Source organism: Macaca thibetana, chromosome 13 (assembly GCF_024542745.1).
Source record: "Macaca thibetana thibetana isolate TM-01 chromosome 13, ASM2454274v1, whole genome shotgun sequence".
Taxonomy (NCBI): Eukaryota; Metazoa; Chordata; class Mammalia; order Primates; family Cercopithecidae; genus Macaca; species Macaca thibetana.
Window position 1 is genome coordinate 79,937,723 of NC_065590.1, and position 27,373 is coordinate 79,965,095.

The 27,373-nt window shown below is 49.3% G+C and overlaps 3 protein-coding genes across 4 annotated transcripts in view; 1 reads left to right on the forward strand and 2 right to left on the reverse strand.

The window, feature by feature from the left end:
* Positions 1–27,373, reverse strand: part of SNX17 (sorting nexin 17) — a 139,452-nt gene that overhangs the window by 68,807 nt on the left and 43,272 nt on the right. The gene's annotated exons all lie outside the window — the stretch shown is intronic.
* UCN (urocortin) lies at positions 29–1,989 on the forward strand. Its single transcript, XM_050753863.1, has 2 exons — positions 29–1,230; positions 1,481–1,989. Exon 2 carries the CDS (start codon positions 1,494–1,496, stop codon positions 1,866–1,868), a length of 375 nt encoding a protein of 124 aa, XP_050609820.1. The 5' UTR covers positions 29–1,230; positions 1,481–1,493; the 3' UTR covers positions 1,869–1,989.
* TRIM54 (tripartite motif containing 54) lies at positions 1,954–27,260 on the reverse strand. Of its 2 annotated transcripts, none has more exons than XM_050753834.1 (9): positions 26,750–27,260; positions 11,298–11,470; positions 10,623–10,794; positions 4,303–4,398; positions 3,539–3,772; positions 3,255–3,274; positions 3,019–3,143; positions 2,806–2,898; positions 1,954–2,502 (listed from the first exon to the last, which is right to left on the reverse strand). In XM_050753834.1, the coding sequence occupies exons 1-8, from the start codon at positions 26,915–26,917 to the stop codon at positions 2,807–2,809; spliced, it is 1,080 nt and encodes a 359-aa protein (XP_050609791.1). In that variant the 5' UTR covers positions 26,918–27,260; the 3' UTR covers positions 1,954–2,502; position 2,806. The 2 variants fall into 2 exon arrangements, with proteins under 2 accessions (XP_050609791.1, XP_050609790.1); XM_050753833.1 differs by having other exon boundaries at positions 3,255–3,277.

Sequence of the window (27,373 nt, forward strand, 5' to 3'; positions counted from 1 at the left end):
CCCAATCTTTTTTTTTTTTTTTGAGATGGAGTCTCGCTCTGTCTCCCAGGCTGGAGTGCAATGGCGCTATCTCGGCTTACTGCAGCTTCCGCCTCCTGGGTTCAGGTGATTCTTCTGAGGAGCTGGGACTATAGGTGCGCACCGCCATGCTCAGCTAATTTTTGTATTTTTAGTAGAGATGGGGTTTTGCCATATTGGCCAGGCTGATCTCGAACTACTGACCTCGTGATCTACCTGCCTCGGCCTCCCAAAGTGTTGGGATTACAGGCGTGAGCCACCACGCCTGGCTAAGCCCAGTCTTCTACAACTGAGAACCCTGAGGTTGGTAGAAGGGAGGTGACCTGCCCACACCAGGAGTTAGCAGAAACTTGAACCCATATTTCTTTACTACTCATGGGCAGAGTAATACTGCTGCTATGATTCCCAGGAGAGAAACGGAACTTTGCTAAACTACCACTTTGGACAAACTCAAAAGCAGATGGGCCATATTTGTGGTCTGAACGCACTTGGAGGCCAGAGACCCTCTGTTACATGGTGCCTGTGTCAGACAGCCCTAGAATTTGGATCCTGGGGCTGGAAAAAGATGAGAATGCTGGGAGACTTTGGTTGTGGAAGACTGCCTCTCAGTGGGACCCACTGTGTTGGCTGAGTGCCAGCGGTGGACTCCTGATACCTGCATTTGCAGAACTGATAGCTGCCACGAGGCAGTGGTTTGCAGCAGTACAGCGTTCTCACATCATCTCTAGCCACTTCTAGAGGCGCAGGACGGGGTCAGCACCATGGACAGCCCCCACGGTCCCGCCTCCCTTTCGTGTGTCAGAACACGCGACCCGGACTAGTCTGGTCTGGTGACGGCCCTAGTCACTGCTGGCGGTTCTAAGCAGGGCGAGGGACTCCCGTGGGTCCCAGAGCAGTCCTTTCGCCCCAGCCAGCTTCTCGCTCTCCTGCGTCCAGTGCTGCTTCCAGCGCTAGCCCCAGGGAGACAAAGGCTCATGTCGGGAGGTGCGCCCTTCCGGGGCCCGCCAGCCGCCAGACTCGAAGCTGTGGCTGTCATTGCTTCTACAATCAGTGCATGTTCTTCGCTGACGTCAGTCGGAGCTGTCCTGTCGCTATATAAGGCTGGCGGCAGTCCCGGGACAGACCCTGTGTTCCCCAAGGCGCCTTCGGCCCGCCCCGAGGGACAGAGACTGGAGCTCAATCTTGGACCGTACAAACATTCGCCGACAACCTGTGAGTGGCTCAGAGCGTCCACCCAGCCTCCCCCAGCACCAGGACTCCACTCAGCTCAGCCACCGCGCTCCTTCGGGAGGGAAGCTGGGTGGAAGGGATGGAACAGCACTGGCGCAGTGGCCGGGGCTGGAGGGCAGGCTGCGGGCATTGGGCGGCTACCAGAAGGGTCGCCGGGCGAGCGCAGGGAGGGGAGCGGCCTCCTGCAGCTGCCCCAGGCGCACCTCACCCTGCGCTGCCCCTGTGTGTCCAGGGCCGGCGGCACCATGAGGCAGGCGGGGCGCGCGGCGCTGCTGGCCGCGCTGCTGCTCCTGCTACAGCTGTGCCCTGGGAACAGCCAGAGGAGCCCCGAGGCGGCCGGGGTCCAGGACCCGAGTCTGCGCTGGAGCCCCGGGGCACGGAACCAGGGCGGCGGGGCCCGCGCGCTCCTCTTGCTGCTGGCAGAGCGCTTCCCGCGCCGCGCAGGGTCCAGCCGATGGGAACCCGGGACGGCAGGCGAGCGGCCGCGGCGGGACAACCCTCCTCTGTCCATTGACCTCACCTTTCACCTGCTGCGGACCCTGCTGGAGCTGGCGCGGACGCAGAGCCAGCGGGAGCGCGCCGAGCAGAACCGCATCATATTCGACTCGGTGGGCAAGTGACGGCCCGGTTTGTGGCCGCGAAAACTTTGACCCCTTTCCCCCACCCCAGGGTTGGGATGCGGGGCAGAGCCACCAGGGCACTCTCTGCTTGACTATTTTTTAATAAAAGTACTGAAGACCCGTTGGCTTCTGTCGTGGGGGCAGGGCAGTCACAGCAGCGTGGGAACCCGTGGGAAGGTGGAGCCCCCGGGCCAGCGGGAGGGGAACAAAATGCTGTGGGGGGCTCCAGGAGAGCGGCTTTCAGCCAGGTCAGCCAGGTGCCTTTGAACCCCAGGGGTCCCCAAATCCCTAGGACCTCAGAGGTCCCAGCACCACCGCCCCGCCCTCGACCCTTTTCCCAGGGCGCTGGGCTCACCATTTCGCTCCTGGCATCACAGAGGTGCCCAATAGGGGTTCATTTGGCTTCCGCCCCCCGGATAGTCTCAGGTTCTGGGAAGGGCAGGATGGTGGGCGGGTCGCCTCCGAAGCCGAGGCTGCGGCATTGGGCAGCGAAAGGAGATACGGGTCGGGGACGCTCGAGTTCTTTATTGAGATCCTCCTGGGGCGGGCGCCGATTTGGGCGATGCCGCGGTCTCTGCGCAGATCCTCCCCGACCCTAGCGCGGGCGCTCGAGCAGGGTCGGGTTGGCGCAGGCCTGTACCCGGGAAAGAAGGCTCGGTGGGCTGGTGCTGCGAAGGCGCCAGGCAGCTCGAGCCCCGCTCACTCAGTCCTCCGCCACGTGGGTTTCTCCTCTACTCAGCCTGCCTTGCCTGCCTCCCAGCACCCCGAGGAACGGCGGGTGAGGAGGAAAGTGTATTTTTCCGCCCTTTGTGGCTCCGGGGTTGGGTGGCACCGACGAATGGGGGCTTCATGCGACCCGCAGGGAGGACAATCACTGGGGGAGGGGACGCGAGCACACCAGCCAGGCCCCACCCCAAGCCCCTCGGGCCGCTCTCACCTTAAGGCCCATCCGGCCGCTCTTCCTCCGGCCCCGCGCTGCCCTCGTCTCCGTCCAGGGCCACCTCCTCATCTTCTTCCTCCCTGGAAGCGCCTGGGCCCAAGGAAGGCCTGGTGAGGTGGAGTCCCTGCCTTTCCGGCCATCGTGCCCTCCTCACCTCCCACACAGAGGGTCCGAACCCCAGTCCCAGCGGCCCTCGGCCACCTCCCTCACCCGGCTGGAAGTCGATGGTCCGCAGCATTTCGGCCACGTGTTCCACGCTCACGGTGAATTGCTCCATGCTCTCATAGCCTGGCTCCGGCCGCCCTGCCAGCTCCACCTTCGACATGGCCCCGACCCTGCGGTGGCCACACGGACTCAGCTGGCAATGCCCCAGCACCCTCAAGCCCCGCCCCCAGCCAGTGGAGCAGCGCAGCCCCCTCCTTTCCCTTCCCGCTGTGCCTACTCACTTATTGATCAGCTCCTTGGCCTGCTGCAGGGAAGAAAAGGAGGGTGAGAGTAAGCACCGGGCCAACCCGGGCAAAGTCCCATTTCTGAGTCTCACCACAGTCCTGTGGGGTAGGTGGGAAGGCACATCCCAATCGTTAAGTAGAAAATGAACTCAGAGGGGGTGACTTGCCCACGGTCGTAGTGGCAAACAGGTGCAAGAGACAAGACTTGAACCTGGGTCTCCAGGTACCAAGGCCCCGACTCTAGCCACTGTGCGGCACTGCTACCCTCCCCTAGGGCCCACCTGGAGGTAGAGCGCCATCTGTGGCTCTTCCATGGACTGAATGGCGGACTCCACCAGCTTAGAGGAGGCCTCCAGGTGGTCGCCATACTGACGGATGAGGCCGCGGACGCGCTGCAGCTTCTCCTCTTGCTCCCGGGCCAGCGCCTGCAGCAGCTCGCCCTTGCGCTCCTCCAGCACTGCGCACAGGCTCTCAAACCTCTGGTTTAACAACTGCTTCTGCCTCCGGCTATTGTCCTAAAAGATGGGGAGCAAGGATGAGGGAAGGCGTGGCTGAGACCCGGTGGCTGGGAAAGCACAGGATACTCACAGAGAACCAACACAGAAAGTGACCCACCCATAGTGACACTGTGCGTTAGTGGCTGAGCCAGAATCCAGCCCAGATCTTTTCCATAATAAAAACACAATACTTTAAAGTAGCTTCACTGAGTGTTGTCTATATCCCTAGCCCTGGTTTTTATTTGCATTATTCCATATAATTCTCAAAAAGAACCCATGAGGTAGCTGGTGTACCATTTATCATCATCACTGTTTTATGAGGTTAAACAAAACCAAAGCACAGAGAAGTTAAATAATTGGATTAAAGTTTTGCGGAAAAGCTGGAATGAGCACCCAGCAGCCTGGCAAAAGCACCTCCCACCACTCCCAGGACCCCAGAAACTTTTGGACCAGTTTGGCCAGAGGTCAGAGAGGAGCAGTTCTCTTGGGAGCCCGGGGTCCGCAGGCCAGCCAGTTGCTGTTCCCCCCGCCCTCCAGCCCAGGCTCACCTCAATGGTCTGGCACACCTCCTCCATCTGCGTGATGACTGCTTGCACACGGTCATTGCCTGCCACTAGCATCGCGATGCCATCGCTGAGCTCACTCTGATACACACACAGGTTAGCACTTAGAGCTGGGACCTCACCTAGAGCTATACCCCTCACCCCAGCCAGGGTTGCCTAGGAGAGGGCTGGCCCCTCCACCCCACCCCCCATGAGGGCATCTACAGCAATCTAGAAGGTTTGAACCATCAAAAGGTACAGAAGCACATTCTAGGGATTCTGGAAGGAGGTGGAGAGAAGCCCTCCACCACTAAGTGGGGAAGGAACAGACAGTCTCCAAACATCCACCAGATAGTAGGCACTGGGCTAGATGCTTTATCTGTAGATTCGTTTCCTGCATAAATTCTGAGAAATTCTTCACGATTATCCATCTGCATAATATTGCCTTTTCTCTATTCTCTTTATCCTCTCATTCTGGGAATCTGATTAGACCTGTTAGACCTTCTCACTCTCAGCCTTCTCATCTCCTAGAACTGCACATTCTGTTTTTCTTTTAGTCCTCTCATGCTATTCACTAGTTCTGTTTTCAGACAAATCTATCATTTAATTCACCTGTTGAGTTTTTTTTTTTTTTTTTTTTTTTTTTTGAGACGAATTCTTGCTGTCACCCAGGCTGGAGTGCAGTTGCGTGATCTCAGCTCACTGCAAGCTCCGCCTCCTGGGTTCTCGCCATTCTCCTGCCTCAGCCTCCAGAGTAGCTGGGACTACAGGCACCCGCCACCACACCCGGCTGATTTTTTGTATTTTTAGTAGAGACACGGTTTCACCGTGTTAGCCAGAATGGTCTTGATCTCCTGACCTTGTGATTCGCCTGCCTCAGCCACCCAAAGTGCTGGAATTACAGGTGTGAGCCACTTCGCCCGGCCGAATTTTTTTTTTGTAAGAGACAGTCTCACTCTGTCACTCAGGCTGGAGTGCAGTAGTATGATCATTGTTCACTGGATCCTCGAACTCCTGCACTCAGGCGATCCTCCTGCTTCAGCCTCCCGAGTAGCTGGGATTACAGGCACATGACACCACTCCCAACTAATTACAACAAAAAAATTTTTTAGGCCGGGTGCAGTGGCTCACACCTATAATCTCAGCACTATGGGAGGCCAACACGAGGTCAGGAGATCAAGACCATCCTGGCTAACACAGTGAAAACCCGTCTCTACTAAAAATATAAAAAATTAGCCAGGTGTGGTGGTGGACACCTGTAGTCCCAGCTACTCCAGAGGCTGAGGCAGGAGAATGGTGTGAACCTAGGAGGCGGAGCTTGCAGTGAGCCGAGATCCTGCCACTGCACTCCAGCCTGGATGACAGAGTGAGACCTCCGTCTCAAAAAAAAAAAAATTTTTTTTAGAGATGGAGGTCTCACTCTGTCACCCAGGCTAGTCTCAAACTCCAGGCCTTATCCTCCTGCCTCAGCCTCCCTAGTCACTGGGTTTACAGGTTCCAGCCACCATGCCCAGCCATCTGTTAAATGTTCTATTTTATATAAATATAATATATATAATCTATTTTATATATGTTATATATATTTTATATATATATATATTTGAGATAAGGTCTCACTCTGTCTCCCAGGCTGGAGTGCAGTGGCTCAATCTCAGCTCACTGCATCCTCGACCTTCCAGGCTCAGGTGATCCTCCCACCTCAGCCTCCCAGGTAGCTGGGACTACAGGTGCATGCCACCACGTCCAGCTAATTTTTTGCATTTTTTTTGTAGACGGGGTTTCAACATTTCCCCAGGCTGGTCTCCAGTTCCTGGGCTCAAGTGATCCTCCCACCTCAGCCTCCCAAAGTGTCGGGATTACTGGCGTGAGCCACCACACCCAGCTACATGGTTGTTTTTTGGTATTCTATTATTGTTTGGTTTTTTAAATTTTTAATCTTGTTTTAAAAAGCATTTGATTCATAGTGACTTCCAATTATTTAATAATTCCAATATCTCAGTTCCTTTTGGGGGGTGTCCTAAATCTGTAATTTTTATGTCTGCTGACTTCACTCATGGATTACGTTTCTCTGTGCACCTTCAATTGTGAGCCAATATTTTGTTGATATTAATTAATCTAGGGAATACCTACAGGCCTAAACTGAGCATATTCTCCTCCAGGCAGTATTTGCATTTGCCTCTGTTGAAAGCCAGGTGGCGCAATTTACTGCTTTAGCTCCTAGGATCATTGTTTAACCTGCAGTCTCCGGAACTTTTTGCCCTGTTGCCCAGGCTGGAGTGCAATGACGTTATCTCAGCTCACTGCAACCTCCACTTCCCAGGTTCAAGCGATTCTCCTGCCTCAGCCTCCTGAGTAGCTGGGATTACAGGGCCTGCAACCACGCTCAGCTAATTTTTGGTATCTTTGGTAGAGACAGGGTTTCACCACGTTGGCCAGGCTGGTCTCAAACTCCTGACCTAGTGATCTGCCCGCCTCAGCCTCCCAAAGTGTTGAGATTACAGGCGTGAGCCACAGCACCCAGCCAGGTCTCTGGAATCTTAGCTGCAGGTACCCCTCTTTTAGGGGTTTGGAGGAATAGTCTGGTCTCTAGCTCAGTGACATTGCCAGCACTGGTCCTCTGGGAAATGCTGCCTTTTCTGTGCTTGCCACTCAGCGTTCTGCTTTCAGCTCAGCCTTTTCTTTTTGCCCCTCCCCACCCCCACTGATTTCCTTTGCTTCTATGTACCAAGCAATATAATTTGAAAATTCTGTTTTACACAGAATCTAGTTGTGTGATAGTGAGAGGACCCTGCGAGTATCTAGCCCACCATACTGAAGTCTGTGCTTTCATCCATTATCGAATTTTATCCTTATAGCTACTTTCACAAGTAGGCATTTTCACCCTCATTTTACACATGAGGAAAGTGAGGGCCACAAAGGTCCAGTAACATACCTAGGTCACATACCGAGTCAAGCACAGAGCTAGGACTTTCACCCCAATCTGCTTGACTTTTATTATTTTATTTTATTTTCGAGACAGAGTTTCACTCTTTTTGCCTAGGCTGGAGTGCAATGGCGCAATCTCGGCTCACTGTAACCTCCGCCTCCAGAGTTCAAGTGATTCTCCTGCCTCAGCCTCCCGAGTAGCTGGGATTACAGGCGCCCGCCACCATGCCAGCTAATTTTGTATTTTTACTAGAGAAAGGGTTTCACCATGTTGGCCAGGCTGGTCTCGAACTCCTGACCTCAGGTGATCCACTCACCTTGGCCTCCCAAAGTGCTGGGATTACAGGCATGAGCCACCGCGCCTGGCTTAATCCACTTGATCTTATTTTTATTTATTTATTTATTTTATTTATTATTATTATTATTTTTAGACAGAGTCTTGCTCTGTCGCCCAGACTGGAGTGCAGTGGCGCGATCTCGGCTCACTGCAAGCTCCACCTCCCAGGTTCAAACAATTCTTCTGCCTCAGCCTCCCGAGTAGCTGGGACTACAGGCACCCACCACCACACCTGGCTAATTTTTTGTATTTTTAGTAGAGACGGGGTTTCACCACGTTAACCAGGATGGTCCCGATCTCCTGACCTCGTGATCCACCCGCTTCGGCCTCCCAAAGTGCTGGGATTACAGGCGTGAGCCACCGCGCCTGGGCTATTTATTTATTTTTAGACGGAGTTTTGCTCTTGTTGCCCAGGCCGGAATGCAATAGCGTGATCTCAGCTTACTGCAACCTCCACCTCCCAGGTTCAAGCAATTCTCCTGTCTCAGCCTCCCAAGTAGCTGAGATTACAGGCACATGCCACCATGCCTGGCTAATTTTTGTATTTTTAGTAGAGACGGGGTTTCATCATGTTGGTCAGGCTGGTCTCTAACTCTCGACCGCAGGTGATCCGCCCGCCTCCGCCTCTCAAAGTGCTGTGATTACAGGCGTGAGCCACCGCGCCCAGCCTGCTTGACTTTAAAACTAAGTGGAGCAACACTTTGGGAGGCTGAGGTGTCAGGGGCGTTTGAACCAGAGCAACTCCATCTTGAATAGGGGCTGGGTAAAATGAGGCTGAGACCTACTGGGCTGCATTCCCAAATGGTTAAGGCATTCTAAGTCATAGGATGAGATAGGAGATCGGCACAAGATACAGGTCATACAGACCTTGCTCATAAAACAGGTTGCAGTAAGGAAGCCGGCCAAAACCCACCAAAACCAAGACGCCAATGAGAGTGACCTCTGGGGGTCCTCACTGCTACACTCCCATTAGCGCCATGACAATTTACTAATGCCAAGGCAATGTCAGGAAGTTACCCTATATATTCTAAAAAGGGAAGGCATGAATAATGTACCTCTTGTTTAGCATATCATCAAGAAATAACCACAAAAATGGGCAAACAGGCTGGACCCGGTAGCTCATGCCTATAATCCCAGCACTTTGGGAAGCCGAGGAGGGTGGATCACCTGAGTTCAGGAGTTTGAGACAGCCTGGCCAACATGGTAAAACCCTGTCGCTACTAAAAATACAAAAATTAGCCAGGCATGGTGGCGGGTGCCTGTAATCCCAGCTACTCAGGAGGCTGAAGCAGGAGAATCACTTGAACCTGGGAGGCGGAGGTTGTAGTGAGCTGAGATTGCACCATTGCACTCCAGCCTGGGTGACAAGAGTGAAACTCTGTCTAAAAAAAAGGGGCAACCAGCAGCCCTAGGGGCTGGTCTGTCTATGGAGTGGCCATTGTCTTATTCCTTTACTTTCCTAATAAACTTGCTTTCATTTTACTCTATGGACTAGCCCTGAATTCTTTCTTGCACGAGATCCAATAACCCTGTCTTGGGGTCTGAATCAAGACCTCTTTCCTCTAACAGAGGCAGGAGGATGGCTTGAGCCCAGGAATTCAAAACAAGCCTGGGCAACACAGTGAGATCTTGTCTCTTTTTAATATTTTATTTTTGTTTCTGAGACAAGGTCTCACTCTACCACCCAGGCTGGAGTGCAGTGGTTCAATCACGGCTCACTGCAGCCTCAACCTCCTGGGCTCAAGTGATCCTCTCACCTCAGCCTCCTGAGTAGCTGGGACTACAGGCATGCCACCATGCCCAGCTAATTTTTGGTAGAGACAAGGGTCTCACTGTGTTACACAGCCCAGGCTGGTCTCGAACTCCTGGACTCAAACAATCCCCTGCCTCCTTCTTCGAAAGTATTATTAGTACCACTACTACTACTACTATTTATTACTAGTAGTATCCTCCTAAAGGATTACAAGTGTGAGCCACTGTGCCCTGCCTGAGACCCTGTCTCTATGTAAAAATGAAAAAATTAGGGTCGGGCGTGGGCGTTCACGCCTGGAATCCCAGCATTTGGGAGGCCAAGGTGGTTCGATCACCTGAGGTCAGGAGTTCCAGACCAGCCTGGCCAACATGGTGAAGCCCCATCTCTACTAAAAATACAAAAAATTAGCTGAACATGGTGGTAGACACCTATAATCCCAGCTACTCAGGAGGCTGAGGCAGGAGAATCGCTTGAACCCAGGAGGCAGAGGTTACAGTGAGCCGAGATTGCGCCACTGCACTCCAGCCTGGGCAACAAGAGCGAAACTCTGTCTCAAATAAATAAATAAATAAGCTGGGCATGGCGGCACATGCCTGTAGTTCCAGCTACTCGGGAGACTGAGGTGGTAGGGATCACGTGAGCCCAGGAGTTCAAGGCTGCTGCAGTGAATCACAATCATAGCAGTGCATCCCAGCCTGGGCGACAGAGATCCCCACATCTCTTCAAAAATAAATGAATGGAACTGGGCACAGTGGCTCACGCCTATAATTCCAGCACTTTGGGAGGCCAAGGTGGGCAGATCACATGAAGCCAGGAATCAAAAAAAACAAAAACAAAAACAAAAAAAAACTGGGCGTGGTGGCACACACCTGTAATCCCAGGTACATGGAAGGCTGAGGCATAAGAACGGCTTGAACCCGGGAGGCTGAGGTTGCTATGAGCCAAGATTGCACCACTGCACTCCAGCCTGGGTGACAGTGCGAGACTCCATCTCAAAATAGATAGATAGATAGATAGATAGATAGATAGATAGATAGATAGATAGATAATAGATAGGGCTGAGTGCAGTGGCTCACATCTATAATCTTAGTGTTCTGGGAGGCTAAGATGGGAGGATCACTTGAGCTCAGGAGATCAAGGCTGCAGTAAGTTGTGTTTGTGCCACTGCACTCCAGCCTGGGCAACAGAGTGAGATCCTGTCTCTAAATAAATAAAGAAATAAACAAAAGATAAGTGGAATAAGAGGCTGACATTGAGACCCTGTCCTAAGCCCCCATCTCCCACACATCTACTCCCTCCCCTGTTTGATACCTTCTGGCGTTTGTAAATGGTGGGCAGTGGGGCCACCTCACAGTCCTTGTGGGCACCGAAGACCTTGCAGAGAGAGCAGGTGGGCACCTCACAGCTCAGGCAGTAGATATTGATCTTCTCCTCTTCATGTTCCTCGCACATGAGGTGCTGCTCAGCCTTGGAGTGCAGCGGCCTAGAGAGGAGTGGGCAGGGGGAGGTGGACCTTAAGCATGAAGGGTCCTAAGAACACCTTCTCTTCAGCCTCCACCAACTACCACCCCTTCTCCACCCCTGCAGCTAGTGCTGTGGCTGAACTGGTGAGTACTTCCACAGAGCTCTGAGTTTGGGGAATAGAAGGAGCTAAGAGATAGAGAAGGCCTGGATCCAAGAATAGTCTGTATTTCAGGGGGCAGGGAAGTCCCACAGGACAGGAAGTCTTGGAGGGTTGGCGAGGATCTTGCTGGTGGACTGCCAGCCTCTCCCAGGAGGAGAGGGTAGGAGTGAAGTACTGGCTAGGGAATCAGGGACTGCCCTCTCTGGGAGGCCTGAGGCAATCCCTCTCCGGATCCAGTCCTATTGTCTCTAGACAGAACAGGTGGGTTGACGGTTTCAGCCTCTCCCTTCTGGCTCTGATGGGTTCCTTGGCTGTGTCCCAAGCCCTGACATTTAGAGAGGCAAGACACCCTGGCGGCTCACCTGGACGACTCCTGCTTGTAAATGTCAATAATGTTCTCCACTAGCAGGTTTCGCTGCAGGCCGTAGACACCGTGTCTGTCCAGGACAACCTCATGCCTGCAAGATGGGCAGCGGAAACGGCCTCCTGAAGACACAGTGGTGGAGCCCCGGGACTGCCACAGAGGATTCGAGGCCTGCAGGGACAGATGGCTTGAGAGAACAGGCACGGGGAGGCATGAAGGGACTCGGAGGAGGCAGGGGGAAAGGGATTGGGGGCTAGGGAGTAGGAATATGATAGAGGGGAAGATGTCAGCTCTTCTCTGTGGCTGGATCCACCTCTGAGAGCAGCACAGGGTGTACGGCTATGGAGACCCTGCTTCCCACCTTTGCCTCATTACTCAGCCCACCTCCTAGAGTGCCCCTGCATCTAGAGACCAGCTTTGGTAAAGGTGTAGTCAGGCTGGGATCTCTCCAAAGGGGCCCAGCTTGGAGCTGTGGGGAGACATTGGCCTTGGCAATAAGGCTGAGGCAGGAAATGGACTCTGAGTGGTGCGGCCAGTGTCTTCCAGTCTGGGGCCCTCTTGAGCCACATCTGGGGGAAGATTCTCTGCAGTCCTGGGGAGGGGTACAGCAGACACAAGTGCTCAACAATGGGGCTCACAAACAGTAACTAGCCAGGTAATTCTCTGATGCTTTTTTTTTTTTTTTTGAGACAGGGTCTCTCTCTGATGCCCAGACTGGAGTACAGTGGTGGGATCACAGCTCACTGCAGCCTCGACCTCCTGGGCTCAAGCAATCCTCCCATCTCAGCCTTTTGAGTAGCTGGGACTACAGGTATGTACCACCATGCTCAGATAATTTTTTTAATTTTTAGTAGAGATGAAGTATCACTATGTTGCCCAGGCTGGTCTTAAACTCCTGACCTCAAGCGACCCTTCCGCCTTGGCCTCCCAAATTGCTGAGATTATAGGCATGAGCCACCATGCCCAACCTCTTAACTATATAAATTTAGGCAGGTATTCAACCTCTGTAAAGCTGAGGATAAAATTAGATTATTCATTTATAGTGTGCCAGGTAGTTGCTAGACTCTGAGTTAAAGATACAAGGAAAATGCATCCTGCTCTAAGGACAAGCACCCAACAACTGCATCCAGCAGGATGGGTGTTGTGACAGGGTTAAGTTCAGAAGGAGGACTTAACAGACACCCATCACTTCCTCCCGCTTACATCTCTTTCCTAGAGAAGTTGCTCCATCCTCTCCTAGAAGACAGATCCGTGCCACAGATGACTGATTCAGAGCTAAGGAGGTGATCACCTGACCCAAGCAGAACCAATTAAATGTTCTCTCCTAAGAATCTGCACTTGAGACTCAGGGGCTTAGCTGGCTGCACATGTGCTGCTTACGAACTGAACAGACCTGTGGAATTGGGCTAAGAGCTGACATCATGGCCACCCTGGAAAGTGTGAGGGGTCATAAACTCTGAACAGAGAAGGCTGGTCTACAGAGAAAAGAGTCTATGCGTGGGGAGATGCAGAGATGAAAGACTGGCAGACACTGCTTATTGTTTCCGGACGTTCACCACCTTTTCTTATTTAATAATAAGGGCGCTGAGTTTTAACAAGACACATGGTATAAAGGGCTGGGTGTGGTGGCTCACACCTGTAGTCCCAGCACTTTGGGAGGCCGAGGTGGGCAGATCACTTGAGCTCAGGAGTTTGAGACCAGCCTGGGCAACATAGCAAGAACTCATCTTTACTAAAAATAAAAAAATTAGCTGGGCACGGTGGTGCACACCTGTAGTCCCAGCCACTCAGGAGGCTGAGGCAGGAGAATTGCTTGAAACCAGAAGACGGAGGCTGCAGTGAGCTGAGATAGTACCACTGCACTCCAGTCTGAGCAACAGAGGCAGACTCCATCTCAAAAAAACAAACAAACGAAAACCGTGAATCTAAGCCTCCCTTCCAACTGGGTGTGGCCAGTTGGCTGTGCTCTGGAATGTATATGCAAATGTTTCGTGTAATTTGTAGGAAATTGCATAAACCGTCTTTCAAGGGAGGGGCATGCCCTGCTCCTCCCCTTTTCTCCTGCCTGCTGACTGGAAAGAAGATGTGATGGCTCAAGTTGAAGCAGCCATCTTGAGTCATGAAGTGGTAGCCACATGTTGAAAATGGTAACGAGATGAAAGGAGCAGGTCTCTGATGGGGCAGTCCTGGACTGTCCACCCATACTTTCGCTTGAGAATAAAGCAAATTTTTACCCTCTTTAAGCCACTGTTATTTTGGTGTTTCTGCCACTCATAACAGAACCTAATCCTAACTGGCTGGAAGACCATGCATTCCTAGAGAATAATGGAGACAGTGGTCACCTATGACCTAGCATATTGAGATGCACTTCCTACAACTGGGATGCATGAAATTCTCCAAACCCTTATACCACACACCAACCAGAAGACAGTTTGGAAGGCCCCTTGCATGTGTGCAGCAACACCCCACCACGCACAGAGTCAGCCAAGTCAAGGGTCTTATTTGATCCTTTGGTAGCAAGGGGTGTAGGCAAGGCAAGAAATGTGGACCCATTGTGAAGTGAGCAGCTTATCTTGGGGAGAGTAACAGGTATGTGCCATAAATACCACATCTTTCTTGGGATTTCTTGAGAATCATGTTAACCTTTAGCCCATCATAAACCTGGGCAGATTAGTTTGAGATAATTCAAGGCATGTTTGTACATCTGCCTTGTCAGTAGCTAGAAATGTATGAATATTGTTGAGTTTAGTTTAGGGAGTGCGTTAAAGTGTGTAATCACTTGCCTTTTGTTTGCTTAATACAATTACTTTTCAATATTTAGAATCCAAGTGAGGAAAGAGGTGTTGGGAGAACTCTAAGGCTGTAGGCTCCTGTCTTTCTTATCTTTGATTTGCTGATGGTAAGCATATAGAGGTACTTGAATGGGAGGAAGGGGGACCTATATCCCACAGCAAAGATAAACTCGTGGGCAGCCTCTCTCCCCAACCTCCATCCCTCACTGCACCCTTCCTCTTCCTGAGCCACAAAGGCAGGGATACTCATTACTTAACATGCAACAAATGTTCTGAGGCCAGGCGCGCTGGCTCACGCCTGTAATCCCAGCACTTTGGGAGGCCGAGGCGGGTGGATCATGAGGTCAAGAGTTCGAGACCAGCCTGGCCAACATGGTGAAATCCCATCTCTACTAAAAATACAAAAATTAGCTGGGTGCAGTGGCAGACGCCTGTTATCCCAGCTACTCGGGAGGCTGAGGCAAGAGAATCACTTGAACCCGGGAGGTGGAGGTTGCAGTGAGCCGAGATCGTGCCATTGTACTCCAGCCTGGGCGACAAGAGTGAAACTGCATCTCAAAAAAAAAAAAAAAATGTTTTGAGGGCTTATTATGTGTAAAGCATTGTGTCACGGGTTTTCCAGACATTATTGAATTTATTCCTCCAGAACTTCTAGTAAAGACGGTTGAGGATCCCTCCAGGATCCCAGCTACTCGAGAGGCTGAGGCAGGAGAATTGCTCAAACCCGAGAGTCGAACCCAGCAGGCAGAGGTTGCAATGAGCTGAGATTGCACCACTGCACTCCAGCCTGGGCAACAGAGCAGGGCTCTGTCTCAAAAAAAAAAAAAAAGATGGTCGAGGAGATGAACAATCATCCCTAACTTAGACTACAACAAATAGAATAATAATGGCTAACAACTATTGAGCCAGGATTTGCTCTAAGTCTTTCATTTATATTAGTTCATTTAATCATATCAACCCTGAAGAAGGTCGTACTTTTTTTTTTTTTTTTTTGAGTCAGAGTCTTGCTCTGTCGCCCAGGCCGGAGTGCAGTGGCGCAATCTCAGCTCACTTCAACCTCCATCTCCCAGGTTTAAGCAATTCCCCTTCCTCAGCCTCCCGAGTAGCTGGGACTACAGGCACCTGCCACCACGCCCGGCTAATTTTTTTGTATTTTAGTGGAGACAGGGTTTCACCATGTTAGCCAGGATGGTCTCAATCTCCTGACCTCGTGATCCACCCGCTTTGGCCTCCCAAAGTGCTGGGATTACAGGCGTGAGCCACTGTGCCTGACCCTGAAGTAGGTAATACTCTTAGCCCCATTTCAAGGATGAGGAAATTGTGTCCCAGTGAAATTAAATAAATTGTACATGGTCGTGAGCTAATAGGTAGCAAAGCCAATACTGGAACTTAGGCACTCTTGACTCCAGAGCCTGTCCTAATAATCATTGTGTTCCATTGTCAGACACAATACAACTTAGGCCAGGCTGTGCATGGTGGCTCACGCCTGTAATCCCAACACTTTGGGAGGTCAAGGCAGCAGGATGGCTTGAGTGCAGGAGTTCAAGACTAGCCTGGGCAGTACAGTGAAACCCCATCTCCACAAAAATAGAAAAAGTAAGGTGGCTCATGCCTTTAGTCCCAGGCACGTGGGAGACTGAGGTGGGAGGATCACTTGAGCCCAGGAAGTCAAGGCTGCAGTGAGCTGTGATCACGCCACTGCACTACAGCGTGGGTGACAGAGTGAGACCTGTCTCAAAAACAAAACAAACAAACAAAAAACAAAACAAAAAATCCCTTAGAGCTAATATTCATTTCTCTGAGTCTCAGGCAGAGGCAGTTTGTTGTTGTTGTTGTTGTTTTTGAGACAGAGTCTCACTCTGTTGCCAGGCTGGAGTGCAGTGGCAGGATCTCGGCTCACTGCCACTTCCACCTCCCGGGTTCAAGTGATTCTCCTGCCTCAGCCTCCTGAGTAGCTGGGATTACAGGTGACCGCCACCATGCCCAGCTAATTTTTTGTATTTTTAGTAAAGACCGGGTTTCCCCATGTTGGCCAAGCTGGTCTCGAAATCCTGACCTCAGGTGATCCGCCCACCTCAGACTCCCAAAGTGCTGGGATTACAAGTGTGAGCCACCACGCCTGGCTGGTGTTTGTTTGTTTGTTTGTTTTTGTTTTTTTTTTAAAATTTTTAAAGTAAAACAAGTAAAAGGGTAATGAAGTAACAAACCTCAAACCTTCACAGAGGAAAGAAACTACAGCCTGAAAACCAACTATGCAACGGTAGGCTAAAGCTATTTAAGCAAAGATCAACAAAAGATGACTCATCAAATTAAAACACTGTGTGCCATGGTTGCTTTCAACCAGAATGACCTGTTTGTCTGTGAAATGGAGAGGAAATAGCTCAAGTCTCAGGGGAGACCTCCTCCCATGGACCTGTGTGTGCCTCTATGGTAGATAAGTCACCGGATTCTGCGTGAAAAATATTCCGAGACAACATAACCAAACTGAGACACTCAACTACCTATTAATTCAGGTCATACCCCTCTATTCACCAAAGAAGGCACAGAACTAAAGAGAGATTGCAAACCAATGACAACATCCAACCAGGCAGCTTATATTTAAGAGGTCAGTGAAAGAAAGCCAAGATAAACACAGTGGGTTGAGTCAAGAATTCACCTTCAGCTCCAGATAAAAGTACCCTGATGAAAGAGGAGTGATAAGCAGACAGAATCCAACAAAAGATGCCAACCAGATAATACAAAAATAAAAGAAAAAAGAAAACTTGACAAACAAGGGACAGATACTCCAAGAATCAATGCCATTTTGATATACCATTTTAAAAGAAATAACAAAAACAAAGAGATATAAGTGATGAAAGCTGGAGAATGAAAGAGAGCTGGCAGAATTAAGGAAAGAAATCAAGTACCTATCAACAAAGAAAAAAATACACATTTGACACAGTAGAATGGATGATGCTGATAAAAGTCACATAGATTACAACAGAAATTATCAGCTAAAAGTAACTAGATCTGCAGCCTGTAACATGGATAAACCCTGAAGACATTATGCTAAGCAAAATAAGCCAGATACAAAAGGACAAATATTGTATGATTCCTCTGAAATGAGGCACCTGGCATAGGATGGATGGTGTTTGCCGGTTGCTGGAAGGAGGCGGAGTAGGAAGGTATTGTTTAAGGGGTGTGGGGTTTCAGTTTGGGGTGGTGATAAAGTTCTGGAGATGGATAGTGGCGACGGTTTTACAACAATGTAAATGTACTTAATGCCATTGAACTGTGCATTTAAAAAATGGTTAAGATGGTATATTTCACTTCATGTGCATTTTACAAAAATAAAAAAAATTTTTTTGAGACAAGATCTCTCTCTCTCTGTCATCTCAACTTCCTGGGCTCAAGGGATCTTCTCAGCTCAGCCTCCTGAGTAGCAGGGACTGCAGGTGTGCCACCAAGCCCAGCTAAAATTTTTAAAAAATATTTCTGCAGAGATAGGGTCTTGCTAGGCTGCCCAGGCTGATGTCAAATTCCTGGCCTCAAGCGATCCTCCTACCTCAGCCTTCCAAAGTGCTGCGATTTCAGGGGTGAGACCCCATGCCAGGTTTACAATTTTTAGAAAGAAAAAATAATCAGGACTTGGGTTATTTTGGCCAATGTCTTCCTTCAAACTCCCGACAGCCAGAACTGAAGGAGGCACACTGACACTACCTCTTCACCACTCTCCTGCCTGCCAAAGCAGTTTCTTTAGCAGCTCATCTCATTGGTTAGTCATTGCATTTCTTCTGGAGCCCAGAGGGCTAAGAGGCATCAGTACTCAGGCAGTCCAACCCTAAGTCCTTTGAAGAGTTTCTTTCTTGGGAGAGAGAAATTGGGAGTGTATGAGCTCAGAGGGCAGGGTGGTGGGGAGAGGCTGCACCTCTGCCTTCCTCACCGTCTGGCTCAGGGCTGGTGCCGCTCCCTGCTGCGGACACCACAGTCCAGTATTTTGCATGTAGCCTTTCATCCCCTAGTCCCAGAGTTCCCTCCTGATTCATAAGTCCAGTTCCTCCGGCCATATCCTCTGTGGGGCCTGGCTGGCTTTCTTCTTAACCTCCAGGGCAGCCCTTCCCTTCTGTGATTGCTTCAGCAATGCTAGCCCCCAGCCAAATCCTAACCCCATTTCCTTTGCTAGTCTCTCTGGCCAATATTTACATACGTGTGCTTTTTGGCATTAAGACTACATTTGACTTGTAATAAAATAGTAAAGTTTATCCTTCGGACTTTCCAGGGCCTCTGGCTCATATTGCTTAGAGGCCCTCATTGTATTTCCCAAAATATGGCATGATACTGATGATAAGCATGAAGATTGGAGGTGGTATGGGGATGGATGTTCAAGATTTTTTATGTATTAATTCTAATGCATATTAGGAAAAAAAACAGCCCACAAAACTGACAATTTTTCATGGATTTCATTGTGTAGAATACGGATAAAGTAAATATTTAAGGTTTAAAAGTCATTTTTTTTGGTCTGTTTTTGAGACAGGGTTTCACTCCTGCAGCCCAGGCTAAAATGCAGTGGCACAATCTCGGCTCACTGCGACCTCCGCCTTCCAGGCTAAAGTGATTCTCCAGCCTCAGCCTCCTGAGTAGCTGGGACCACAGGCGTTCACCACCACACCTGGCTAATTTCTTTATATTTTAGTAGAGACAGGGTTTCACCATGTTGTCTAGGCTGGTCTCAAACTCCTGAGCTCAAGTGATCCACCTGCCTTGGCCTCCCAAAGTGCTGGGGTTATAGATGTGAGCCACTGCGCCCAGCCTAAAAGTGAGTGTTTTAAAATAGAACTATTAAATTATAGTATAGGTGGTACATAGCTATGGCAAAAATCAGGAAGGCGGGCGGATCACTTGAGGTCAGGAGTTTGAGACCAGCCTGGCCAACATGGTGAGACCCTGTCTGTACTAAAAATACAAAAATTAGCCGGGCATGGTGGCATGCACCTGTAATCCCAGCTACTCGGGAAGCTGAGGTATGAGAATCGCTTGAACCTGGGAGGTGGAGTTTGCAGTGAGCCGAAATGAAGCCACCTCACTCCAGCCTGGGCTACTGAGTGAGATTCTGCCTCAGAAAAAAAAAAAAAAGAGAGAGAGGGCCGGGCGCGGTGGCTCAAGCCTGTAATCCCAGCACTTTGGGAGGCCGAGACGGGCGGATCACGAGGTCAGGAGATCGAGACCATCCTGGCTAACACAGCGAAACCCCGTCTCTACTAAAAAATACAAAAAATTAGCCGAGCGAAGTGGTGGGCGTCTGTAGTCCCAGCTACTCGGGAGGCTGAGGCAGGAGAATGGCGTAAACCCGGGAGGCGGAGCTTGCAGTGAGCCGAGATCTGGCCACTGCACTCCAGCCTGGGCGACAGAGCGAGACTCCGTCTCAAAAAAAAAAAAAAAAAAAAAAAAAAAAAAGAGAGAGAGAGAGATAGGGTCTCGCTATGTTGCTCAGGCTGGCCTCAAACTCCTAGGCTCAAGCGATCCTCCTGCTTCAGCCTCCTGAGTACCTGGGACTGTAGGTGTGTCCCACTGCTCAGGATCCTTTTTAGACATTTCCTCCCAATAGCTCCCATTCCCCCCATTAAATATTAACATCATAGATATACTGTGTATCTGTTTATGTACCACATGCTTATCTACCCTTTACACATAAAAAGAGTAAAATTTGGCCATGTGTGGTGGCTCATACCTGTAATCCCAACACTTTGGGTGGCCGAGGCGGGCGGATCACCTGAGGTCGGCAGTTTTGAGACCAGCCCGACCAACATGGAGAAACCCCGTCTCTATTAAAAATACAAAATTAGCCAGGCACGTGCCTGTAATCCCAGAGACTTGGGAGGCTGAGGCAGGAGACTCGCTTGAACCAGGGAGGTGGAGGTTGCGGAGAGCTGAGATCACGCCATTGCACTCCAGCCTGGGCAACAAGAGCCCCCTTCCAAGAATCAATTTTTTTCCCCTTGAGAGCAATATCGCTCCCATTGAGAATATATGCTGTATTCTAATGCCATCAGTTTCCTTTATAATCATATGTATTATATGGTACACATTTAAAAATATTGTTATTAGAAAGGATTCATAGGTTTCACACACTGACAAATTGGTCCATGGCACACACAAAAAATTACTTCTTACCCTGATTATAAGTCCCTCAATTTTCTCATCACAAATAAGGATTTTATACTCTAAGGGATACATGATAACTTCCTTAATACATCTTCATAGCTGACAGTCTCTACATTAGGCTAAAGATCTTTCAGCTGACTAATATCCAGTGAGAAAAATCCTATCTTCTGCTTCTGTTTATTTTTCAATTTCGAGACTAAGAGATAACTGATTGGTTCTATTATACACATAAATGTCTTGTTCTTTCTTTCAATCTTACATTTATGCAGGGAAACCAGCCCCATAAAGTAAAATTTCATGTGCCAATGATGTGGTGTGTAGAGGAAATTCCATCACTCTAGGAAATGTAACAGAACACCTAGATTTATGTCCCTAGTCTGTCCCTTTGTTTGTGTGACTGTGACCTGTTTCCTGTGTTCTCTTCTGTAAAACGGAGATAATGTCCATTCGATCTGACTCAAATGGAATCATGTTTGTGAAAGTATTCTATAAATTATAAGGCACTGCACAAACACAGAGGACTGTTAACAATCCTAATCTAGACCTTAAAAAGAAATGACCACACAGAACCACAGGGTATGAAATGACTGTTCTTTCTCCACTGTGAAGGATAAGATGGAGTGGAACAAATAAGTGGAATTTAATTCTAGGCTATGTTCAAGGCTGTTGTGTGGAATATATGCCACGAGCTCTCTTTCTCTCTTTTAGGCTTTACGATGCCTGCTATTTCCTTTGTAATGTTCCATAGCATCTAATAGAAATGTTCCGTCTCGAAAGATGCTCTGTAAATGCAGCTAGTCTAGCAATCCATACTTATGTCAGAATGTTTTCTCTCCTCCCTGGCTATCCAGAGAGGTGCTAATTTGGGACACAGATTCTGGATGCAAAGGGGGCTTTTTGGAGGCTATTTCCCCCAACCTGAAGGCCTGGCCAATGATGAATGATGGACTGTGTAAGTTCTGTGAGCCAGACACTCAGAATATGCTGGAAAAACCTTGGGAAAACGGCGGGCAGAAGACCAGACATTTGGAGAAAAGCCGAAGAGCCTGAGAAGAATCCAGGTTTTGGTAAAAGCTGAGCTGCAGGTATAAGAGGGACTGTAAACGGAGGGCTAGCTATGGGCGGCAGAACCTAGGGAAGAGTCTGGCCCAAGGGGCTGGTAAACCAAGCCCTACTGCTTGGAAGGAGGAGCGATGAGCAGAAGAGTGGGCCAAATTAGTGGCACAGAATGGAAGTGGGCACAGAATGGAAAGCCCTCAAAAAATGGAAAGCCACAAAAATATCTTTGACTTTGTGAAACCAAATCATTAGAATTGCAAGAGATGTTAAAGGTCAGTTTAAGGCCAGGTGCAGTGGCTCACGCCTATAACCCTAGAGCTTTTGGAGGCTGAACTGAGAGGATCGCTTGAGGCCAGGAGTTTGAGACCAGCCTGGGCAACATAGTAAGACTCTGTCTCTACAAAAACATTTTTTTTTTAATTGGCTGGGTGTGGGGGAGCATGCCTGTAGTCCTAGCTACTTGAGAGGCTGAGGCAGGAGGACTGTTTGAGCCCAGGAGTTCAAGGTTACAGTGGGCTATGATCGTGCCACTGCACTCCAGCCTGGGCGACAGACTGAGACCCTGTCTCTGGGGGAAAAAAAAAATCAGTTTAAAACACCCTTTTCTGCCAGGCACAGTGGCTCATCCCGGCACTCTGGGAGGCTGAGGTGTGAGGATCCCTTGAGTCCAGGAGCTGGAGAACAACCTGGGCAACATAGACCCTTTTCTCTACAAAAAATTACAAAAAAATTAGCCAGGCATAGTGGTGCATGCCTGCTGTCCCAGCTACTTAGGAGGCTGAGGTGGGAGGGATGGCTAGAGCCTGAGAACTCGAGGCTGCAGTGAGCCATCATCACACCACTGCACTTAACCTGGATGATAGAATGAGATCCTGTCTCAAAAATAAATAAATAGGCCAGGCGCGGTGGCTCACGCCTGTAATCCCAGCACTTTGGGAGGCCGAGGCAGGCGGATCACGAGGTCAGGAGATCGAGACCATCCTGGCTAACATGGTGAAACCCCGTCTCTACTAAAAATACAAAAAATTACCCGGGTGTGGTGGCGGGCGCCTGTAGTCCCAGCTACTCAGGAGGCTGAGGCAGGAGAATGGTGTGAATCTGGGAGGTGGAGCTTGCAGTGAGCCGAGATTGCACCACCGCACTCCAGCCTGGGTGACAGAGTGAGACTCCGTCTCAAAAAAAATAAAAATAATAAAAATAAATAAATAAATAAACACCCTTTTCATTTATAGTCATGTAAACAGGCTTGAAGTGATGAAATAGCCTGACTACACTGTGTGGCAAATTAACAAAGAAACCCATCAGAGGAGAATCCAGGAGTGCTAAGCCTCAATCTAGGTTTCCGTTCTCACTAAATCAAGATTCTTCCCTACAGAAGAGCCCTAACCCTGCTACAAATTTAATGCAATTCGCAAAATTTTGGTGAACCGATTTCGCATCAGGGAGACTGGCCCAAAGTTGGACTGAAGAAGTCCTGGCGCCTTCAGAATGGGTAGAAGTGGTGGAGGAGGCAGGCTGGGTAGAATCTTCTCTGGCAGGCCTGTAACTGATGACACCTGGTCCTAACAACTAGAGGATAAAGAAATGGAATTTGGGTGGCGCAAAACAAAAGTCATCTCTCTTAGACTGCCCCTTGTTAGAGAAGGAGGCTCCTTTCTTGACAATCCCCCTCTGCAAGTCCCTCTGTAGACAGACATCCTCCAGAAAAGCTGTTCCAGAACAACCTTCTTACAAGGCCTTTTGGTCGTCTGTTAAATTACAACAGGTTGCAGGCTCAAAAACAAGTGCCCACAGTGAAGTGGAGGCAGGTATAAAAATAAACTGAAGGCTTGCTTTAAAGCCGTTTAGGAGTGAATAGAATTTACAAATACAGAAACACATGGGAAGATGTTTGTGTCAAATTCCCACACCAACAGCTTTCCTTTAGTGGAAGTTCTTGGTAGCTGAGTGGGTGCAAGTGTGGGGAAAGGAGGAGGAAGAAATTAGAGGGGGTTAATGTGGTGTCTTGGTGTTTCATTCTGTTTCAATTCAGAGAGAAAGAGTTGTTACAGCTCTAAAAAGAATTACATTAAGATGGCCACTATGTAAAAATGTTTGGGGATATGGGCTTGAATGTAATATGCAAAAATTGCTGGGCTTGGTGGTGTGCACTCCAGAGGCTGAGGCAGGAAGATAACTTGAGCCCAGGAGTTCAAGGTCAGCCTGGGTAACATAGTGTGACACCATCTCAAAAACAAAAAACAAAGTAATATGCAAAAATAAAAATAACTGTATTGGGGAGGTAAGATTATGGATTTCCTCCCAACCCCTTAATACTGTTCAACTAACAGTATTTTCTTTTTTGTAGAGATGAGGTCTCACTATGTTGCCCAGGCTGCTGTCGAATTCCTGGGCTCATCCTCCCAAAGAGTTGGGATTACAGGCGTGAGCCATCTCATGTAGCCACTATTTTAAAATAAATTGTTTTCAAATTTTGCTTCCTGGCTCTCTAGTTAACTCGGTCTTATAAAATCACAATTCCCAAAAACTCTTGTTTGCTGTCCATCACGGCAGTTTTTAGGACAATAAAACACGGGAAACCATCTAAATGTTTTAGAGGACAGATTAAGTAGACTGTGGTCCAGACATAACAATGAAAACTACACAGCTATTTAAAAAAGAAGACATAAATCTGAATGGTGGATACGGACAATCACCCACAGGGAGCATGTGAACAAAGGCAGGTGGGGGGCGATGGGTCTCGCCTGAGAACATATACACATGCAAACATGTGCCGATTTGTGGAAATTTTCTGGAAGTATTCCCAAGAAAGTTGGCAATAGTTGCTTCTATCTGGTGAAGACAGTTGAGGGTCTGAGGTGAATAGCAGATTTGCTTTTCATGATATGAACCCCTACACTGCTTGAAAACAGTATGTTTACATGTTACAAATTCTAAATGATATACTGGTATCGCTTTGATAACCGTTAACTTTCTAGGCAACACTCTAAGGGTATTCTTCCTAAGTGGTTTGAAGATAGAGGAAAAGTCCTATTCTTTCCAAAAGTCCTATTCTTGCCCCATACTTAGAAAACAGACAATCTGATTATGCCTACAGTTGTCAAAATGTGGAGGCAATGTGTGAAAAAACTAAATCTGCTCATCTTTCCGAGGGAGATCTACTGAGATATATTGAGATATACAGACTTGAGTGCAGCTGAAGAACTGGGTCAGCCTCCCACCAGGCCCTCCCAAATAAGCAGCAAGGGATGAGCTCTTCACTCTTCCTCCTTGGAGGGGCCAGGGCTGCTCTGCACCTCAAACGACACACATCACTCCAGACCCACAGGGCCACCCCAAAGCCCTGGGTATCACGTTATCTCCAAATATTCTGTACAGGGTTTGCCCCAAGCCATTCCAAGGTCTCTCTGAGCCCAGATCAGTATTCCAGAGCTTTCTGGAACTGAAACAGTGTGCTTGGGTAGAAAGGGTTGACTTAAACAAGCATGTCACTTGAACACATTCTAGCCTCCATGTATGGGGACTGCTCCTGGGCCCCTCTGCCAGACGACAGAGGCACCCAGGAATGCTCTTGGACATTCTGACCACTTTTCTATAGGACACGTCACCTTAACTTTCAAAACTTCTCTTTGTTTTCACACATTTCAAGTTCCAGTGAGAGGATGTTTCACTGTCAGTTCATGAGAAATGATGGCAAAATCTTTCCGCCATTTCCTCCTAGGCATCTCAGCCTGAAGGATGTTCGGAATTCCTCAGACCAAGGAAACACCAAGATGGTGGGCAAAGCATTGCCTCTCATGCAGGACTTCATGCCCAGGATGAGGAGGCATAGCATTTGGTCTGGGTCCCCCGAGACGGAAAATCTACTGCCTCTGAGATACTCTGGAGCTGAATAATGGCAGGTTTGGACACATAAAAGAATAGGAGAGGGAATGGGCCTCAATGGGAAGATGGCAGGAGAGACCACAGAGTGCCGGTCTTCAGTGAAGATGACACACAGCAGACATACAAGGGGCAGGTCACAGGGTACATCGTGGGATGGCGGGACCTAGCCAGTCCATTCCTTTCCCAAACAAGCTGCCCCGAGGAACTTAAGAGGGAAGTATTTTCTTGGTTAGGTTAAAAATCCCTTGTGTTTAACACATTTCCTCATCATTTCTGACACTGAAGAATACTTGTTTGGGATGTTCCGTATCACTGACACACATACTAAGCCAGCTCTGGTCTATTCAGGGTTTGTTTTTGTGTTTTTGAGACAGAGTCTTGCTCTGTCACCCAGGTCAGAGTACAATGGCATGATCTCGACTCATGGCAACCTCCGCCTCCTGGGTTCAAGTGATTCTCCTGCCTCAGCCTCCTGAGGAGCTGGGACTACAGGCGCCTGCCACCACGCCTAGCTAATTTTTGTATTTTTGGTAGAGATGGGGTTTCACCATATTGGCCAGGCCGGTCTCGAACTCCTGACCTCGTGATCCGCCGGCCTCGCCTCCCAAAGTGCTGGGATTACAGGCGTGAGCCACCACGCCCGGCCACATTCAGGGCTTTTGCTTAATCGGCAAGGCCGCACGTGTGTGTGTGTGTGTGTATGTTTGTGTGCCTTTGCCCCTCACTCTCCCTGATCTCTGTTCCATTTCATAGCCTACTAGAACCTCCCCGGTAGCACAGGAAAAGAAAAAAAAGCCCACTTATAATCCATTCTGGTATATGCAGCTTTTATTTCTAAACCAGTGGCTAAAATGGTATCTGTGAATTTGATTAGCTATGCTTGGCTCCATGACCACAAATAAACCAAAACTGGCTAGACTTCTAAAAGTAAATTTCTTTGCCTTCTCTCTGCTTGTCAAGTGACCTCAATAGCTTTGAACCAGTAGGCCTCTTTACTCAACAATCTGGAGGTAACAGGTATGAACTCAAGTTGGGGAGAGTTCCCAGTCTCCTGCCCACTGCGTCTAACTCTGTCCCCCACAACGGATGCCCTGAACTTTCCTTAAACACGAATCGTTTTACTGCCATTATGGAGCTTTCTCACAGGGTTGGGTTTTTTCTGTTTGTTTTTTAATGTTTCATTATCTCATTAATCTTTTCTCCGTATTTTCCGCAATGCTCTCAAAGTGTGAAACTCCAAACTGGAATGCAGAGTCTGGCACAGGCTCTTAAAAGGCCGGTGTAGGATCCCCTCCCTCCCAGTTTCCACAGGGTCTCCTTTCCTCAGCAGATCCCAGCACTCCAGCTGCCGTCTATGGACAGGCTGTACCTGCCAGCCTGCAGGGCAGCTGCTGACTCATGCTTGCTCTGGGATTTGCTTGGACCCCAGCCCTTCTGCTCTCCAGCCACAACAGCCACCACCTACCTCAGAGAGCACTCTATCCATCACTTTCTGGGGTCTTAGCTCTGACCTGATCAGTCCCCCGCAGGTCTGCATTGCTTTACCTGGCCCTGCCCCATCCCTGGCGCCCACCTGGAAGACGTCGTTGGCACACTTGCGGCACAGGTTGTGTTGGCAGGGCAGGATCACCACTGGTTTGGAGAACATCTCCAGGCAGATGGGGCAGATGAGCTGCTTCTCCAGGTTGTCCATGCTGTGTGCATCCCCTAGCAGCGGCTTGAAACCCACGGTGAAGTTCATCCCCTCGGTGGTTGTGCCTACCCTGGCTTGGGTCCTGCTCCTGGCCTTCACTCACTGTCTGTAGACCCTTCCTCACTCAGACGGCCTGTGGATTCCCTTCTGTGGCTCACTCTTGAAATAGCTCTGCTATCTCTCCTGTCCCTTTAACAACTCGTCTCGTCCCAGATAGCAGTCTTCAGACACTTCTGTCTCTACTTTCTGCTCTGCACCCTCGGCAGGCTCACGTAGTTTTAGCTATCCCTCTCTCTCTGTAAAGTCCTCCTTTTGTTTCCCAAATGACTCTCTCTTGTTCACTCTGTGGGTAGCACTGTTTGTCCCTTACTCCCCAGAGAGGAGATTAATTTTACTGTGGGGGTGGGGAGACAAGGGGCATCTGCATGACATTCCAATTCCCAATTTAGCTCATGTAAGGCGAGCCACAGCTGTCACGGAGTGAGTGACCCTGACTCACTCAGG

Coding starts and splice junctions, on each gene's coding strand:
- UCN (XM_050753863.1), top strand. CDS start 1,494: ATGAGGCAGGCGGGGCGCGCGGCGCTGCTGGCCGCGCTGCTGCTCCTG.
- TRIM54 (XM_050753833.1), bottom strand. CDS start 26,917: ATGAACTTCACCGTGGGTTTCAAGCCGCTGCTAGGGGATGCACACAGC. Junction 3,773..4,302: donor AGGTGTGCCAGACCATTGAG/GTGAGCCTGGGC, acceptor CCCATCTTTTAG/GACAATAGCCGGAGGCAGAA. Junction 2,899..3,018: donor GACCATCGACTTCCAGCCGG/GTGAGGGAGGTG, acceptor CCTTGGGCCCAG/GCGCTTCCAGGGAGGAAGAA.